Below are 19,528 nucleotides of genomic sequence, written 5' to 3'. Positions count from 1 at the left end.
CGCGGCGCCAACCACGCCAGCGCCGACCACGGCTCCATCATCGAGCGCTTCGCTCCCGACACTCACGGCGCGCGTTTCATCCCCGGCGCCAGTCACCAGTGCCAAAGTTCGCGGGGACCCGAGGGGGGCAAACGATAAGGGGGTAAAACGGAAGTGCGGCAGGCAATGCGTGTTGTGTGGAGCCTTCTACACTTTACGCAATATCCTGCGGCACTTCCGTTTGCGCCACCAAGGATACCGATCGGGGATGATGAGGGTTAGGTTAGGTTAGGTTAGGTTAACTTAGCTGTCAACAAAAAAATATTACCTAACTTAGCTAAGTCAGTCATTTTTGATTTATAGATTTTCAATACATTACCTAACTTAGCTAAAAAAAATTCCGCTGCCGCGGGCTGGAGGAGTGGGGAGTGAGCCAGAACCGGCTTTTCTTACTACTATTGTTATTATTCTTTTAAATATTATCCTTGCTATTTTCATATTATTCTTTTGTTAATTAATAGATTATAATTTATTTATTTTGCTATCAGCCGCGAAAATCCGACCATACATTTGGTTTTCTCACATCACATACGATAATATGTGAGAAAACTAAATGTTCCAAAAAAATTAATAAACAATAATTTTAATTTTATCAACTACCTAAACAGTAATAACAGTAATAAAAAAAAACAAGATTTCAGTGCTCGGTATGTCACCATTTCCTATCAACAAAGTCAAACTTGGACCGCCACATTCAGCGAAGGCATCCAGGTATAACTAAACAAGTTGGAAGTAAAGCCACTCTAACACAAGTTCTCGGCAAGCGCACGAGGCGATCGAATATGAAGAAGACTACGTGGTGAAGTCAGCGTGCAGTGTGCACCAGACAAATTAAGAAGTAAACTACTAAAAAGTGCTACTAGCAAACGACTAAGAATGCAACCTCGAGCAATAACAATAACTCATCTTGCCTTAGTGGAATTCTTTGGTCTAGCCTACATTCGACCTCAGCGTGCAGAATTGGCCATTACAAAATTGTAAACGGCCTTATTGACTGTCCTGTGCTACTAGCTAAATTAGATTTTTCATACCGAGTAAAACTTCCAGTTCGCCCCAACCGTAAATTAAGACTTTTCACCACCATTTTTTCATAAAAAGACACACGCAATTGTTACGTTAATCGTGCTATGCATCTTTACAATAATGAATTCTTTGATTTGGACTTGTTTTTTAGTTCGCTAGATAATATTAAGAAGCTGTGTTTGAGGAAATACCTATAGTTATGGGTATTTCCTTAAACCTATACATTAAAATCATTTTGTTTAGTGTAATGGTAATAGTAAATTATACTAGAAAATTAAGTTAATCTGATCATGCTGCACAACATTTCGGCAATGCATTGTCTATATTCTAAGTAATATTTTTTACTGTAAAACCTCAGATTAAATAATAATAATAGACGACTCCTACGAAGATCATGATTTTATTGACGAATAAATATTGGTAATTTTGAATTTGTAAAAGTGTGCCGTGACGTACCGTCAATTATGTGGTAGAGGAAACACCTCGAGCAGGTCCCAGGACTTGTCACCTTGGTTGTAGGCCTTAAAGAAGCCTCAATAGCTCAACGGTTAGAGGGGTTGGACTCATCACCGAGTGGTGGTGGTTCAATCCTCAGTCCTCACCCCGTTGGTCTATTGTTGTACCCACTCCTAGCACAGTCTTTCCCAACTAGTTGGAGGGGAATGGGAATATTGGTCATATTATAAAAAATATGGCAAATATATATTCTTTAAAAAAAAAAAAAAAAGCATCCCTTTATAATGCATTTACACTCACCTCGCCTGCCTAACATGGTCTCCATGCCCACATTAAACAATTTATGATCAATAATTACAACACAAAACATCATCAAATACCATCTCATTTATACCACCACTGTTGCAAGAACTTCGTACAAATATCTCCTTTTTAACCGACTTCAAGAAGGAGGAGGTACATCATAATATGTTCTACCTGCTGATCAGTATGAAGTCGGTGCTAAGCCGGTGTTGTCTTAATTTAAGCCATTTCTGACAGGACCACATGAAACAACACTGTCTGCAAAATCTAAACCTATAAGATATGCTCACATGGCTTGAATTAATACATCACCGGCTTAGCACCGCCTTCATACTGATCAGCAGGTAGAACATATTATGATGTTATTTTTCGCTTTTTAGTTTAGTGGGTACGTTTTTAGGTTTTGAAGTCGGCTGTATTTTTTTTATTAAAATTTTTATTATTATAATAATATCAATAATTAATTAATACCACCCGTGCAAGAACTCATTATAAAAGGAACCTATACTTACTTTGTGTATAATAGTAATAAATTGTATAGAATAAATGACTGATTTAATAAAAAAAACAACGTCAAAGTTTATTTCAAATTCTAAAAGAACCTACAAAAGTGCAACGTATTTTTGGAAAAGGTCCAAACAGTTTTCGTTTGTATCAGTCAGTTTGTACACTTGTACACCTTCCATAGTCAGCAGCGCCTGAAACAAGTTAAAAATACGTTTCAGTTAATGGGGATGATGACAGTTTTTTAAATTATATATAAATTAAGAGTATGCTAATAGTAAAGCAATTTTGTAAAAGTAACAGGTTATCTGCGATCATTACTTTCGGAGCTACAGTGATTTAAAGGGTCAGATTTGCGGCGCTGCCGCGGATCCCTGAAAAACGCCTCATACAATACGATATAATAGGTACGTAGGTACATAATCATCGTTAAGATTTGTATGGGCTTTCAAACAAAATTACTAATATCTTTCCTTTTATATAATCATTATACAGGAAGAAATTTTTTCAAGTACGGATATTTTTATATTTTGTACATAAACAAAATTTAATGAACACGTATTTTTTCTTTTTTTTTTTAACTCAACAATAACAAAGTTATCGTTAGCTAAAGTTTAAACATTTAAACAGAATTTGAGGGTCACCCTATCGCTGTACTAAGTAATAGCACAGTAATAGGCAACTACAAAATCAGCTGGTAGGTACTAGGTTAGCGAGCGCCCGCGCCGAGGGCCGTTGACCTTTCTACGTTTATTTTTGTACCTATTATTTTTTATAATAATTAAAGGTCGTCACTTTTGAGTTGAGTATCGATTTTCCCTTCATACTTTATTGGGCTTAGGACCATCAATAATGCGTAGTAATAATAAAAATTATAAACTTTCGATTGGAATAATGAAATACATATGATGATTATTATTACGCAAACTTTTGCATTAAAGGATGATTCGACTTAAATGCGCAAGCGACGGCAGATTGTCTGTCACTAATCGCCCATCGGCAATTCGGCAGGCGTCCTCAGGGATTTTTCGATCCCCTCACCCCTGCCACCCCCGTCAGCCGAAGCCGAAGCGATATGACTACTGCCGGTATTTCTTTGTCGGCGTCTTACAAAGTGCCGCCAGCAGTTGCGCAGTTTGTTTGGGAATGTGTCCATTATTTTGTTATTTCTGAGACATAAATTGAAAAAAAAAATTACATAAAATGTATCGAACTGTTTGTAGATTTATGTTCTATTAATGATACAGAACCACGAAAAAAAATGTCCGCACTAAAGTCCGAATCACCCTGTATAACCCTGTTTTTGAGCCACGAGCATAGATTATTTTTTTCTATTTTGAAAGTTTTTCCCCCAAATAATCGCTTCCATTTTCTGACGAACAGTTAACCGAAGTAATAAAAATTGTCTTTTAAGTTGGTAGTAGTCACCGCAGTAGCCAAAAAATATATATTATTTATTCTTCATTTTCAAATATATATTATTTCATTACCATTTATTCTTCCTATGTAAATTATGGTGTATCTAAATGAGAATTATGAGGAGGCAACAGATGTTTTCGTTTTTTTAATAAGTTTATTTTAATACTACGTGAAAAATCTCTACTGGGTATTTTTTAGTAAGATATACTCCTGCCATACTAAAAGCACGTTTAATAGTAAAATCATTATATATTTATCTATCTACAAAGTGTTGGAATTTTCCTCCTATTCGTATGGCTAATACTAAATTATATTTAAAAAAACAATTCCGTACAAACGAGATGGTCCATTTCAGGTTCTCTCTTGTACCCCGTATCATTTAAATTTAAAAAATACAAGAATTTTATTAAAAATTATTAAGGTCAATAAATCTAACTAAATAAAAAGAAATGAATAAAATAAAAACCCAAGTTTTTGAGTTATATCAAGATGGCGCCCATAGAGCAACTATGACATGACAATTGACAGCAAACGTCAAATCGAAAAAGTCATCTATCCGCCATTATTATCCATATTAATGTTGCATATTTTGGGAGATAATGAATATCATTTCGAAAGAATTAAAGTAAATTCGTAGGTTTATATAATCAAAAATAGTTAAAAAAAATATCTTCTTTTATTTCCGCCAGGGTACAATGACTGATCCTGGGCTCCATACTATTTTGGATCATCTCCTTTATTTAATTCACAAAAGTCTGAATTTGTGGCAAACTTGTAACAAAATATTTTATTAAAAATTATTTCGAATTGGGTTGCTTTATTAACGTTTATTTATAATTTTTGTTTTCTATAACTTAATTTTGTTTTCTTTCATCATGGGTTTACACTGCTTTCTCTATTTACTTTCAAATTAGGTTTATAAGCTTCTTAGTTTCTATGTTTTGTCTTTCCCTCGGTGGGATCTGGCAGAATATCAGCTTTGAAGGTAAAGAAAGAAAGAAAGAAAGAAAAATGCGTTTATTTCGAAATTATGCCACACATCACAATATCTCCAGTACACCATGACATCCAGGACAATACCCTGCGATGTGCGGCATAACCTGAAAAAGGCCCCAGCTCAGCACAATGCTACGTGACCATTTGAATTTGGACACGTAGCGCTGATTTTCAATTGGAACCACAGATTGGTAGAAACATTCTAGCTGAGTCGGATCCATTTTAATGGCACAACACATTTAATTCTATAAATAATAGTTATAAGTATTAAGATGTGTTCGCGTTTGGCTTTGCTAGGGGGTGAAGGACTTACTGGAAAATTGCTTCTTATCTTCACTCGCACTCACAATCACAGCCAAGTTTTATTACATAGTTTTTGGTAGCATAAAAGCGTAACATAAAAACAGATGAATTGTCGCGGCGCGTGCGCATAAAAACGTATTTATGTTGCGATGGGTTACGTGCGACTATTTAATTTTGTTTTCAGCGGCGTTTTGGAATAACGGGGATTATGCGGGACAGAGACGTACTTATTGGATGCGTTGGAGTAGGATAGGGAAGCGGTAGCTTGGCGCGAACAAGATGTGTGTTAGTTTTAAGTCTTCAATGTGTTGTGTTAACAAATACAAGTGTTTCCTATTCTATTCTTTATGGTAGCACAGGCGTTGAAATAAAAAAAAATAACCTGCGATGGTATAGAGTAAAATATTGCCATGACTGAAGAGTTAGGCTATTGTATGGACCCTCATAATTTAAAAACTACTATATTAGAGATCTACAGCGGTTTTTGTAGATCCATGCCATATACTTAAACTAGCTGACGCCGCGTTTCACCCGCGTGGTTCCCGTTCCCGCAAGAGTACGGGGAAATATAGCCTATAGCCTTCCTCGATTAATGGGCTATCTAACACAGAATTTTTTTTTCAAATCAGACCAGTAGTGCCTGAGATTAGTGCGTTCAATCAAACAAACAAACAAACTCTTCAGCTTATAGTGCAAAACTCATTTGAACATTACAAATACTACCACTTAATATATGGATCTTATAATCTTATAGATTGAAATAATATTTTAAAATTACATACTTTGCAGGAAGAACAATTTTACTTAGCTAAGAAGCTTAGAAAATCATATTCATTTTAAAAGCAAAATAATGAATGTTCGTTTAGCAGCTCAACACTTTAGTGAAAGTTTTAATATTTTGCGAAATCATAAAATGTCCAATTTTGTAAATGTAAGCACAACTGCGAACAATGCGTGTTGCCAGTGATGACCTATGGTTCCGAGACTTGGTCGCTAACTATGGGCCTCATAACAAGGCTCAGAGTCACTCAGCGAGCGATGGAACGAGCTATGCTAGGAGTATCTCTGCGTGATCGAATCAGAAATGAGGAGATCCGCAGAAAAATCAAAGTCACCGACATAGCTCAACGAGTCGCGAAGCTGAAATGGCAATGGGCGGGGCACACAGTTCGAAGAGCCGATGGACATTGGGGTCCCAAGGTGCTGTAAATTCACCTGTAGAATTGTTTGTCGTTTTTTGAGGGGACGATCGTCACCCTTAAATCCATAACTACGGGTTTTGGAATCCAAAATGTCAAAAACATCATTTAAATGTTTTAAAAACTTTACAGTTGTACTTCATCATCATCATCATGTCAGCCGATGGACGTCCACTGCAGGACATAGGTCTTTTGTAGGGACTTCCAAACATCACGATACTGAGCCACCTGCATCCAGCGAATGTCTGCGACTCGCTTGATGTCGTCAGTCCACCTAATGGGTTATACTGCAATACAAACAATTGTACGTATGTGGGAATCTCACCAAAGATCTTCCATTAGTGGTGCAAGCGAGTCCGTCGCCTCTGCACTTAGCTCTCATGTCGCTATGGGTCAACACCCACACAACTGCACCGGTCGCCAGCGTCGCAGTGATACAGAAGGGGTTTGGATGTAACCAGGCGATGCTTGTGATTGGTAGCTGTAATTACAATTTTTGTGGTTATCATCATTAACTTGACAAGACAGGCCAAAGGAGAATGCTAGATCCTGACCCAGTGCTAACTCTGAATTTAGCGGAAAATGTAAATGTACTAAAAATATCCAATTTTTTATTATACCACTGTTAAACTCCCGAATAAAAATCTGCAAAAAATCCTTGGTGGCCCTCATAAAAAGGCTAATAAGTCACTCAGCGGGCGATAGAACGAGCTATGCTTTTGAGTATCTCTGCGTGATCGAATCAGAAATGAGGAGATCCGCAGAAGAACCAAAGCCATGGTATAAAAGAATTTTAACTTAAAAGGAGACCGATAATTTTGATAACAATTTACGACCCTTATAAAAAACGTGTCAACTAGCCTATTAAGAAAACCTCAATCGGCCCAGCCGGGGATCGAATCTCCGTCTTGTAATTCCGCTGCGCATACCACTTTTTTTATTCTTTACAAGTTAGCCCTTGATTACAATCTCGCCTCATGGTAAGTGATGATGCAATCTAAGATGGAAGCGGGCTAACTTGTTAGAAGGAGTGGAAATTCACACCCCTTTCGGTTTCTACACGACATCGTACCGGTACGCTAAATCACTCGGCGGTACGTCTTTGTCGGTAGAGTGGTAACTAGCCACGGCCTCCCACCAGCCAGACTTAGACCCATTAAGAAAACCCAGGACCTCCATCTTGTAAATCCACCACAGAGGCCGTTAAAACTATTTAAGTCAAAAAATATATATTCTAACCTTAGATTCTTTGTAATCTTCCGATGAACCAGTACTGACTGAAACGCTTCCCAAATATCTCCCTTTACTGTCTGAAAGACATTTTTCTACTGCCAATGACGGACCATTTCTGGAACAATGTACACATGTCCTTGTTTAATTTGTTTTTTTTTTTATATATGGTCACTGGAAATTTATAGACCTTGTCCAGAAAGGGCGAATTCGCCGCGATTCTCTCGCACGTATTACGCGCGACCACAAGGGGCGTACCAACACGCGAACTTTGAAGAGAAATTCAGTACGAAACATGGAGTTGACCGTGCACTCGCTCTAGAATTCGCGCGTTAACTGGATGCAACAAGGCGACTCTTACGCGCGTATTACGCGCGAATCGAGAGTCTGGCGTAGTGTACGCGATTTACGCGCGTATTTTGAATTCGCGCGATGCTTGTGGACGCGATGTATTGATATCTAGTACATCGACAACGCGCGTGTGAATTCGCAACGAATTCGCCCCTTCTGGACAAGGTCATAGCGATCCCTTTAAGGGGTGATATTAAGCATCATTAGCAAACAAACTGCATAATGGGGCAAAAATGGGCTTAATTCAAATATTATACGTATTGCAAGAATCGTGACTAGATCTAATCACTTGATTTCACTGACTTTTTTTTTTTTTTTATTACTTAGGGATAGTTAACATTTACATATTATCTCTTAAATCTAAAATAAACGTAAAAATAGTTTTAGCATGTAAACAACGATACTATCCACAAATACACATACGAAAATAATGGCATCACAAAATACACAAAACATAAATCAATTTAAAAAAAATTGAGGAGTAGAAGGTTAGCTTGGTATGGACATGTAATGCGTAGAGAGGAAAGTCATATTACTAGAAAACTGTTGAATGTGCAAGTGGAAGGTCATAAGAGGAGAGGAAGGCCAAAGAAGAGATGGTTGGATTATGTGAAAGAGGACATGTGTGTAAAAGGAGTGGATGATGAGTTGACGAGTAATAGAGACGAATGGAAAAGATTGACATATTTTACCGACCCCACTTAAGTGGGATAAGGGTAAGGTGATGATGATGATGATGATGAAATCAATTTCAAAAAATAGAGAGAATAATAACAATAATAATTAAAAATACAACGAAACACAAATAGGTTAGAAAAAACTTGATAATAAATTATGCAACGGCTAGACAAAAATACTAAAACTATATTACTTCTTAGTAAACACCAAAGTCCTAAACAGTCCTAAGTCATCCAAGACCTCAGACCAATTATTGTATAGGACCTGCCTCGTTAGACGTTACTTTTCTGTCAAAGTATATGATCAACGATCTAATGCGATTATAAAAACTGTCTCTATAGAATCGATGTTAAACAGTTGTAATCGTGTTCGTCGGTTAAAGAGCTCCGTAAAAATACCTTTTTGTGTAATTCAATTGTGTAAAAAAGGGGAAAAATTTCTAGTTTAGTACAAGATATATACAAAATCTAAGCTCATTTTCTTTAAAAAATGACAGACAATTTTGTTCGTGATTAAGAGTACGATACAGGTCCTTCTATAATTGGTCTTAGTCCAAGACTATATTAACCTGCAGTCCAATGTAAGTAGAACCCTGTAGTCTATCAAGGAGCACATGTTGACGGTTCCACAGTCGGTGGCCGCCAGGAAGTAAGGTAGACCGTGCGGAGATAACTCTATACAAGTCACTGATGACACCGGTCCTGCAATAGATACTAGCAGTAGCAACAATAGAGGAGAAACCCAATCTCCATACAAACTCAGGGTTTATTATTTAGACATATAATACTGCCGAATTAAAAATATGTTGTGATCAATATTATACTCGTTTTTTTTTTTAATAAGACGGGAATACTTTTAACGAAATCGGGAATACTTTTGTCGTATTTTTGGAGTTTACTCCTTAAGAATCGATTTTTTATATATAAGGCGCCCGGTATGAGAAAAATCCGAGGGGTAAAACCAACTGAACTAACGAAAAAGTGTCACGTTTTTGGTGCGCACCTTTAGTGCGCAACTTTCTAATTTAGCTGTGAGTGTATTGAGACGTACATAGGGTATGCTGTATAGGCGACTATACCTATATACTATATGTTATTGGGCTTGTTTGTTTCTATTAGTGTCGATGTATTTATATTGCTATTTTTTTTGTGATTGAGAATCGATTTTTCATACATAGCCTCCGGTAAGAATAAAATATGGGCAGTAAAGTTCGATGAACGAATGACAGCGTTACGTTTTTGTGCGCAACCTATTCTGCGCACCTTTCACCGTGCGCGGGCTGCTGCACCTCGGTTGCGCACCTTTCACTTTTCAGGCGTCAGTATTGAGACGTACATAGTGTATGCTGGCTTCTTGAAATAAATGATTTTTCACCTTTCACTTTTCAGGCGTTAGTATTTTTGTACCACTTTAGTACTATTCGGATACTTATATATTTGGGTTTGAGTAAGGTATGTCGTGTCCCGGGTAGCGGTTATGGGTGATAAATAATAGTAGGCTCCACTGATAAAACACTTATATTGACTATCAGTTACAACGGTTAGGTAACGACTGGCGACAAACCGCCCGTATCGACTTCGTCATAATTACGAAAATGCTTAAGTAGCATTTTCATTTACAATCTATGTGTGTGTGACCACCACATCATTCCACCCCCTTTTTTTTTTTTTTTTTACAGAAAACAATGTATAGGTAGTATAGGGGTGTTTCATTCTTAACACTATAAGCACAATGCTGACAAAACGTTTCACGAGGAGCATACACTTGTTACACTTAAACTAATGAACTCTGTAAAGCTAACAACAAAAAAAAAATTTAAACAAAAAAAAAAATATAAATGACAATGTAAAATTTGTATAAGTGTAATATTATGTAAACAATTTTGTAGAACACCTTCAAATACAATTACTTTAAACAGAATATGGTTTTTACTTTAACATTGCACAACTAATTTCTTAAAATTATAAACATGACGAAACAATTAACAATAATGCAACTAAGCATAACGTGCAGGTACGCGGCTGACGCGACCACTGCTCGTTGTTTTGCATTTTACACCGTTGGTATTATAAGGGACCGTACACACTGTGACTTTCTTTTTTAAAATCGGTTCCGTAGTTTTTGGCGACATAGTATTTTGGGGATTATCGTTTTCCTCCAAAATATAAGCTGGTTTCAACCGATCTATAGAAACTATAACCTGACGTGTGGGTAATTGGACCTTAAAAACTTTCTCTGTCCTGCTAATTACTCGGTACGGACCGTCGTAAGGCGCTTGGAGAGGCTTACGCACCGCGTCGTTCCTGATAAATACTTTGTCACAAGTGTGTAAATCCTGGTGAACAAAAATTTTTCTCGAGTCTTTATTGACCCTTTTAACAGGTTTTAAATCATTAATTATACTTTTTAATTTGCTTACATAACTAGAGCTATCTAAAATGTTATCCTTACTTATATCATAAAATTCACCTGGCAGCCTAATACTTGTGCCGTATACCATTTCAGCACAACTAACATTAGTGTCTGCCCGTACAGCGGCTCTTAAACCTAGTAAAACGGTTGGTAGTTCTTCTACCCAACTTTTAGTTGACAGTCTAGCCATAAGTGCTGCTTTTAAAGATCTGTGCCACCGTTCTATCATCCCATTACTCTGCGGGTGATAAGCGGTAGTGCGGATCTTTTCAATACCCATAAGATTCATGAGTTGCTTGAAAAAAATACTCTCGAAACAACGACCTTGATCGGAAGTACACTTAAAAAATACTCCGAAACGCGTTATATAGTTTTCATAAAGAGCTTTGGCTACTACTTCAGCTGTGATTTCTTTAATTGGGACAGCTTCTGGCCAACGCGTACCTCTATCTATCATAGTCAAACAGTATCTATATCCCTCGGGTGATGTATTTAGAGGGCCTATTATGTCAATCATTAAGTGACTAAAACGATCTACTTTCTCGAAAGTACCTAAATCGGATACAGTATGCTTTTGAATCTTAGATCGTTGACATGGGATACAGGCCTTAGCCCATCTTCGGATATCTTTATTCATACCTACCCAAAAGTATCTATCTCTAACCATTTTGTTGGTAGCGCGAATACCCGGGTGACTTAAACTATGAATTGCATTGAAAGCGATACGTCTAAAACTTTCCGGTAAGTATGGTCGGGCCTTATTAGTCGATGTTTCGCAAACAACGCAACTATCGGTGCCTGGCATCACGATGTTTTTGTATTGTATTTTTTTCTTTAGTTCGCTTAACTCTTCGTCATCATTTTGTACACGTGCGAGTTCCGTGAAATCAATGACCGTAGGACAAACAATTTCTTCCACGCGGGACAAAGTGTCAGCTACTATGTTATCTAACCCGCTCACGTGGCGTATGTCCGTAGTGAATTCGCTAATGAACATTATCTGTCTAGCTCGCCTAGGTAGCTCTTTCACGCTACCTATCTTTGAAAAAACATAAATTAGAGGTCTATGGTCAGTATACACAATAAAATTACGACCTTCTATCATATATCGAAAGTGAGCTATCGCCGAATAAATGGCTAATAACTCTCGATCATAGGTACTATATTTCCTTTGTGCTTCCGAGAACTTTTTAGAAAAATAAGCAATAGGTTTCCATACGTTACCTTCTCTTTGCTGTAGAACCGCACCCATGCATGACTCTGAAGCATCCGTCATAAGCGCCAAAGGTTTGTCTATCGCAGGATACGTTAACGTCGCGGCGTCACTTAGGCTCTGTTTACACTGCTCAAACTGAGCGTTTGCTGATTCAGTCCAAGCGATTTTTGACTTATCTTTTTTTTTTGTATTCGTTAAATAGCGATCCAACTCAGACTGCTTTTCAGCGGCACCTGGTATGTGTGATCTATAGAAATTTAACATACCTAAAAATCTCCGGAGTTGGTCCACAGTAGCTGGCCTCGGAAACTCGATGATGGCTTTCACCTTCTCATCGAGTGGACGAATCCCTTCCGTTGTTACTTCATGACCTAAAAACTCCAATTTTGTCTGTTCGAAACAACACTTTGATATATTCAGAGTAATACCGAACTTCTCTAAGCGACTAAATACTTCCTCTAAATGTTTTCTATGCTCGTCGACGTTGTTACTTGCAATTATTATATCATCTATATACACGAATAAAAAATCTAAGTCTGGGAGTACGCTATGACACATAAAACGCTGAAAACTTTGGCCAGCATTTCGAAGGCCAAAAGGAAGTCTGATGAACTCGAAAGCCCCGAAAGGGGTTGACACAGACGTCTTTTCAATGTCCATCTCGTTAACTGGTATGCAATTGTAAGCTCTGTTTATATCTAACCGTGAAAAAATTTTCTTACCAGCGAGTAAGTACGTGAAATCGCGTAACCTGGGTATAGGGTAACTATCAGGCTTAGTAATAGCATTTAAGCGCCTATAGTCACCACATGGCCTTATCTGCCCATTTTTTTTAAGCACTATATGCAGAGGGCTTGCCCACGCGCTTTTACTGGGTCTGCATATTCCCATTTCACACATTAACCGAAATTCCTCTTTAGCCTTAGCGTATCGGTCTGGCGGTAACGGTCTTGCTCGACATTGAACAGGCGGACCGTTCGTCTCGATGTGATGACAAACGCTATGCTTAGGAACTTCCTTAAAAGATACCGGTTTAGTTAAATCTGGATATTTAGCTAACAAACTATAATGTGGGTGTTGATTATGAATTGTAGTTATTGAACTTTCCATGCACTGTGACATACTAGCAATAACATTAAAATTTGTTACCTGATCCACTAGTTTCCGTTTACTAAAATCTACCACTAACTTATACTTAGTTAAAAAATCGGCTCCTATTATAGGCTGTCTAACGTCAGCAACTATAAATGTCCACCGAAATGCTCTCCTTAACTTTAAATTTAATACTAAACTATGCAACCCAAATGTTTTAATAGGTGTACCGTTCGCGGCATACAGTCTATAGTCCTCGCACGCTCTATTTTTCTCGCGCACTGCCCACCGGGGTAACACCGACACATTAGCACCACTATCTATTAAAAACCGTAATTTACTGTTTTCGTCAGTTATACACAAGCGGTAATTTATCGATGGGTCACAGCCTCCCGCCGCAGACAGGACCGAAGCTAGTTTTCCGCACTGCCAGTAGGTTGGTTCGATGTCTTCCACGTACACGGTTGAACACATTTGTGTGCTCGGGCTCTAGACTTATAGTGGTAGTAGCAAAGCCAGTCTGGATCTGCCGGTGTCCTCTTCCTGCTACCGCTAGTGTTGCGCGTACGTGGCGCGCCGTGTGACCGTGATCGGCTTCTCCCACCGCTACGCTGGGAATTTTCAATTTTTCTTAGTCGTTCGCCCAGCTTGTGGATCTCCGCTATGACATCTGGAGAATCACTCCTTGCACTCCGTACTGCGGCCACCCCCTGTATAGGCATTGCATTTTCTGTCACCTTGTCTGCCATTCTGGCCAAAGCGTTAATATCGCTTAAACCTGATGCCGTGAGTATTCCTCTCACCCATCCCGGCAAATGGTTTTGCCAAAGGATGGTAAGGGTTTCATCTGTAACTTTGCCACTTGCCAGCTCTTGCATTTTCCTCAGCAACTGCGATGGCTTCTGGTCGCCAAGCTCCATTTCAGATATCAATTTTTGTACCTTTCTATTTTCTGACTCCTCATAAATGTCAAGTAATCTTGTTTTTAATGTATCATATTTACCATTTTCCGGCTGTTTGACTAATATGTCTGTCACTTGTTGTATAACGTCTTTTCCTAATTTCGATATGACAAACTGAAATTTCGCCTCGTCAGACATCTTCTGCGGGTGTAGCACTGCCTCCGCCTGTATGAACCAGTGTCGCGGCAAATCCGTCCAAAATTCAGGAATTCTCGCCGATACAGACACGCCGGAAACTGACACCTCTGGTTGAGCCATTTTAAATTCCAATTTGTGAGTCGTTACGTGTTGCTACCCGTGCAAAAATAACCGCTAATAAAACCGAGTCGGGGTCACCACTTTTGTACCACTTTAGTACTATTCGGATACTTATATATTTGGGTTTGAGTAAGGTATGTCGTGTCCCGGGTAGCGGTTATGGGTGATAAATAATAGTAGGCTCCACTGATAAAACACTTATATTGACTATCAGTTACAACGGTTAGGTAACGACTGGCGACAAACCGCCCGTATCGACTTCGTCATAATTACGAAAATGCTTAAGTAGCATTTTCATTTACAATCTATGTGTGTGTGACCACCACAGTATTGAGACGTACATAGTGTATGCTGCACAACATACACTATTTAGACATAAACGTGCGCTGCCGCCTGCTGCACCTCGGTTGCGCACCTTTCACTTTTCAGGCGTAGTATTGAGACGTACATAGTGCATGCTGCACAACATGCACTATTTAGACATCACCGTGCGCTGCCGCCAACTGCTGCACCTCGATTGCGCACCTTTCACTTTTCGGGCGTGGTTATTGAGACGTATATAGTGTATGCTGTACAACATACACTATTTAAACAGACGATTTGAAAGAGTAAACTACATTCGTGCGTAGGAGCCGACACACACTTTTTTTCCCCCTTTTTTTTAATTTTTTTGTTTCCTTTTTTTTCTTTAATTTTTTTAAATATTTGTTGCCTCATAACTTCGTCATTTATTAACTAAATTTGATTTTTTTGTTTGTTTTAAAAACCTTGGGCCATTGGTTTTATTTTCTTGAAAATCGGTTTAGTAATTTTGTGTAATTATTATGTGAAAAAATATTAAATAGATACAAGAAATCGGGAATTTTAGAAAATTTTGCACCTTTTCTTAGTGAGATCAGAAAGAACAATCATAATTTTCAAAAATGTCTTATTTCTTGTATCTATTTTAATCTTTTTTCACCTAACAATGACATTTATCATTATATCATACGCGTAGAATTGAGAACCTCCTTTTCTTGAAGTCGGTTAATAAGATATTTAATCAATAAAAATACGAATAATTGACGGAATTATCGCTGGACATACATAAAAAAAAAAAAAAAAAAACATACATACAGCCGAACGTAGAACCTCCTCCTTTTTGGAAGTCGGTTAAAAAAGTATTCCCGATTACGTTAAAAGTATTCCCGTCTTTATATTGATCACAACATATTTTTAATTCGGCAGTATTATATGTCTCGCAGGGACCACGGGGAATAAACGAAACTCAGGCCCAAATGTTGCTTCTTTTTTATTCTTTACAAGTTAGTCCTTGGCTACTATCTCACCTGATGCTATTACTTTACTAGTACCGCAACGCACTAGAACTGTTTTTGACGCCTATTCTACTATGCCTAGGCTATGTAAATTAATCTTAAAATGTTAAATTGTATAAGCTAATACATATGTTTTCTTTTTTATCTGTTTGCTTTTAAATTAGGATTGTACATAGTCTATTTAAATTTATCATACACCAAATTATTATGGTAGAAAGTATCAGGGTCTTATTATATTTAAGCAATCTTTGTAAACCTGCTTTCTGATGAATAAATAAATTATTATTTAAATTCCACTTACCAGCGATACAGATCACTTTAACTCTAACACTGCCGACGTCTCTCTTACAACACAAGACTTCTCCACCACATTTAGCAACCAAAAAATTTTCAACACCATTCAATTTCATAACTTTTAAATGATTGCAAACAACACCATTACCCCAAGAATCACAATCAATCGATCTTTTACTTTCGTCTTTTAAAATGGCGGACTTCGGACGAGTAATTTTGTATTTGTGCCTTTCGTTACGTTTTTTTAACATTCGTTTCTTCGCCGTGTTCAAATTGAAACTCAAATTCGCCATTTCTATATCCTGTATTGGCATTTCTATGTATTGCATTAGATTTATAGTTTGGTTTCTTTCTAATTTCATTTTGGACCACAGAGCCTTTCCGAGCTCGTGTTTGAAATTTCTAGCCTTCTCCTGTATTATAGACCATATTGTGAGGATGCCTATACTCTGTAGCGCACATAGCTGTAATGAAAATTAACATATTCAGTGTATATACAGGATGTTGCGGAGTTATATAAAAAATAGTATAATTTTTTTAACTAAAAAAAAAACAATTTTATATTTTCATACAGAGTAATAATTCCGACATATAACTGGTAACACCGCTTATCAAAAATGTCAGCTGTCATTTCACTTGGTTGTCAAGGTACACGCGCCTAACGGTTTGAGGCGTGCAGAAGTAAATATTTTATTTGTGATTTGAAGAAACATAATAAAGAAATCTGCAAGAAAGTGATAAAGATAAAAATTAACTTATTCAAATCTATTTAAAAAGTGAGATTATGGCCACGCAGCCAATTGTCGGTAGGGTAGGGTGGTAACTAGCCACGGCCGAGGCCTCCCACCAGCCAGACCTGGACAAATTAAGAAAATCTCAATCTGCCCAGCCGGGGATCGAACCCAGGACCTCCGTCTGGTAAATCCACCGCGCATACCACTGCGCCACGGAGGCCGTCAAAATAATAAAATATAGATTATAATAAAAAATAACAGTTTTATTAACATTTATGTATAAAAGTGCCCATTGCTCCCCTACCTCCTCTACTACACGAAATTGATATTGTTTATATTTAATGTGATACGAGTCTTTATTTTTTTTATTCTTTACAAGTTAGCTCTTGATTACAATCTCACTTGATGGTAAGTGATGATGCAATCTAAGATGGAAGCGGGTTAACTTGTTAAGAGGAGGATGAAAATCCACAACCCTTGCGGTTTCTACACGACATCGAAGGGAAGCGACATCTAGCAACGGCCGAAGCCACCCACCAGCCAGACCGGACCAATTGAGAAATCGAACCCAGGACCTCTGTCTTGTAATCCACCGCGCATACCACTGTGCCACGAAGGTCAAACTACCCAATTACCTGAACCAATACCCTCCGGTCGTGATCCACATTCGAGTTCTCTCCCATAAACTCCAAGCCTACGATTTTGTCTGTCACTAGGTTGTTACATACATTGAAAGCGCTGCTTGTATACGAACTAGCTTGTAGTGTGTGTTTCTGTGAATCAAAATGATATTCAATCTTTAATACCGATTAGTGGCATAACAAAACTATTATAAAAGTAAAAACATCATTATTTTCTGCAAAATAAATTCATAGTAGTTATTTATGCCAGTCATGTAATAATCTAGCACGAGTGCTAATTAAGTGCAGTGGCATACAGACAATACAGTTAAAATTCATAATCAGCCGATGGAAGTCCACTGCAGGACATAGGCCTTTTGTAGGGACTTCCAAACATCAAGATACTGAGCCGCCTGCATCCAGCGAATACCTGTGAATCGCTTGATGTCGCCTATCCACCTGGTGGGGGTCGACCAACACTGCGCTTTCTAGTGCGCCATTCCAGCACTTTGGGACCCCCAACGTCCATCTGCTCTTCGAACTGTGTACCCCGCCCATTGGCACTTCAGCTTCGCGACTCGTTCAGCTATGTCGGTGACTTTGATTCTTCTGCGGATCTCCTCATTTCCGATTCGATCACGCAGAGATACTCCTAACATAGCTCGTTCCATCGCCCGCTGTGTGACTGACTGAGCTTTCATATCGCACCTTCGGTGCAACAAAGTCAAAAATAGCCAAAACTGCAAAATCGAGCTAAGTATGCCAAATCGTCTCTGAACCATGCCTATACGTGGGGCAACAAAAACATCCGCGAAAGTGTCTCAAAATTCTACTAGATGGCGCAGGTGCCTTTGTGGTTATTGGCGGTTTGACCATTCGTTTTGGGCCGACAACGTTTCATTGGACAGTAGTGCCCCCGCGCCCGCGAGTGTCTGACGTACGTTGGAGCTACAGCCACACAAAGGTAGTTATGACCATTTTTATTCTCACTTATTGGAACAACAAAAACATATCCATTCTTAAGACCTCAATTATTTTTTACAAATTACAAAAATTCTGGAGCTACAAAGGCATTAGTTATAAAAGCGTTTTTGTTGAGCCAACATTATTATATTTAACTACACAAATTGGAACTAGAAAGTCACTAACTAAAAAGTGTTTTTTTAGGTCCATTAATATTATTTTTTCAACTATTCTATTGGATCTACAAAGTCTTAAACTATAAAAATGTTGTAAAGGTCCAATATTAGTATTTAGAACGTGGTAATAAAAAGACTTGTGACTTTTTAATTCCATTTTTTGTATCTTAAGTACTAGCTGTTAAGTTTAAAAACAAAATTGAGACTTTGTTACTCCGTAATCATTTACTTATTAATTGTTTTTTGATCAAAGTTGCACCTAAATGTATATCTTACATCTAGGTGCACATTGTTTTTATTTAAATGCTACTTTGATGAAGATAACGATGATCAGTAATGCTATTCTCTGACAGACTGTACGACGAGCTCGTCGCCGAAACTAGCTTGTCCTCAATGGATTTTCAACCTTATTCTTCAAAAGATAAAGTCGAAAATCCAATAAAGACAAACTGTCTCGAGGCCGAGGACCAAAACAGTTGATTTTAAAAAAATTAGTTTCGGCTTTGCCGCGGCAATGTGTCTTTAGAGAATAGCACTACTGTATTTTATCTACGGTATCTTACATGCATGAATAAAGCCACTTTGACACACCCTGGAACGAGAAACTTAATTGGAAGTTGGTATAATTTGTAATTTCTTTAATAGAGAGGCTGTTCAGTTAATCTATTTAATTAACCTTTCATACTATCCTTTCTACTGTGTTGTTTCTCACTTCAGGCGCGCGCCTCTGCATTATAAAAAAAAACATTGTAAATATTTTTTTTATTTCAGAGAGCAATGGGTTCCCGAAGTAAAAAAATTATTTCTATGGTGGTTCAAGACAATAATTTAAGGGAAAACAATACATTAGTTGAAACCTGGTTAGCGAACTTTCATCCGGAAGACCAGGACAATGATCATAATTCCAATTTAGAATCTTCTCGTTTTTTAATCAATAATATCTCCAGTACTTGTGATACAAAAAATGAACTGTCAGTTACTAAA

General features: G+C 37.8%; 1 protein-coding gene across 2 annotated transcripts in view; it reads right to left on the bottom strand.

The window, feature by feature from the left end:
• Positions 1–2,375: 2,375 nt before the first annotated feature.
• Positions 2,376–19,528, bottom strand: part of LOC112045789 (uncharacterized) — a 33,290-nt gene continuing 16,137 nt past the window's right edge. The window contains exons 7-12 of one of the 2 annotated variants that reach the window (XM_024082114.2): positions 17,421–17,558; positions 16,059–16,515; positions 9,070–9,202; positions 7,482–7,590; positions 6,568–6,723; positions 2,376–2,519 (exon numbers count right to left, since the gene is read on the bottom strand). In XM_024082114.2, the coding sequence (XP_023937882.1) occupies positions 2,424–2,519; positions 6,568–6,723; positions 7,482–7,590; positions 9,070–9,202; positions 16,059–16,515; positions 17,421–17,558 (1,089 nt within the window). In that variant the 3' untranslated portion in view covers positions 2,376–2,423. Of the gene's footprint in view, positions 2,520–6,567; positions 6,724–7,481; positions 7,591–9,069; positions 9,203–16,058; positions 16,516–17,420; positions 17,559–19,528 lie in introns of those variants that run through there. The other variant, XR_008252183.1, reaches the window with a different exon arrangement.

The sequence above is a fragment of the Bicyclus anynana genome, chromosome 26, assembly GCF_947172395.1.
Source record: "Bicyclus anynana chromosome 26, ilBicAnyn1.1, whole genome shotgun sequence".
NCBI classification, from domain to species: Eukaryota; Metazoa; Arthropoda; class Insecta; order Lepidoptera; family Nymphalidae; genus Bicyclus; species Bicyclus anynana.
This window is presented reverse-complemented; position numbering and strand designations above follow the sequence as displayed.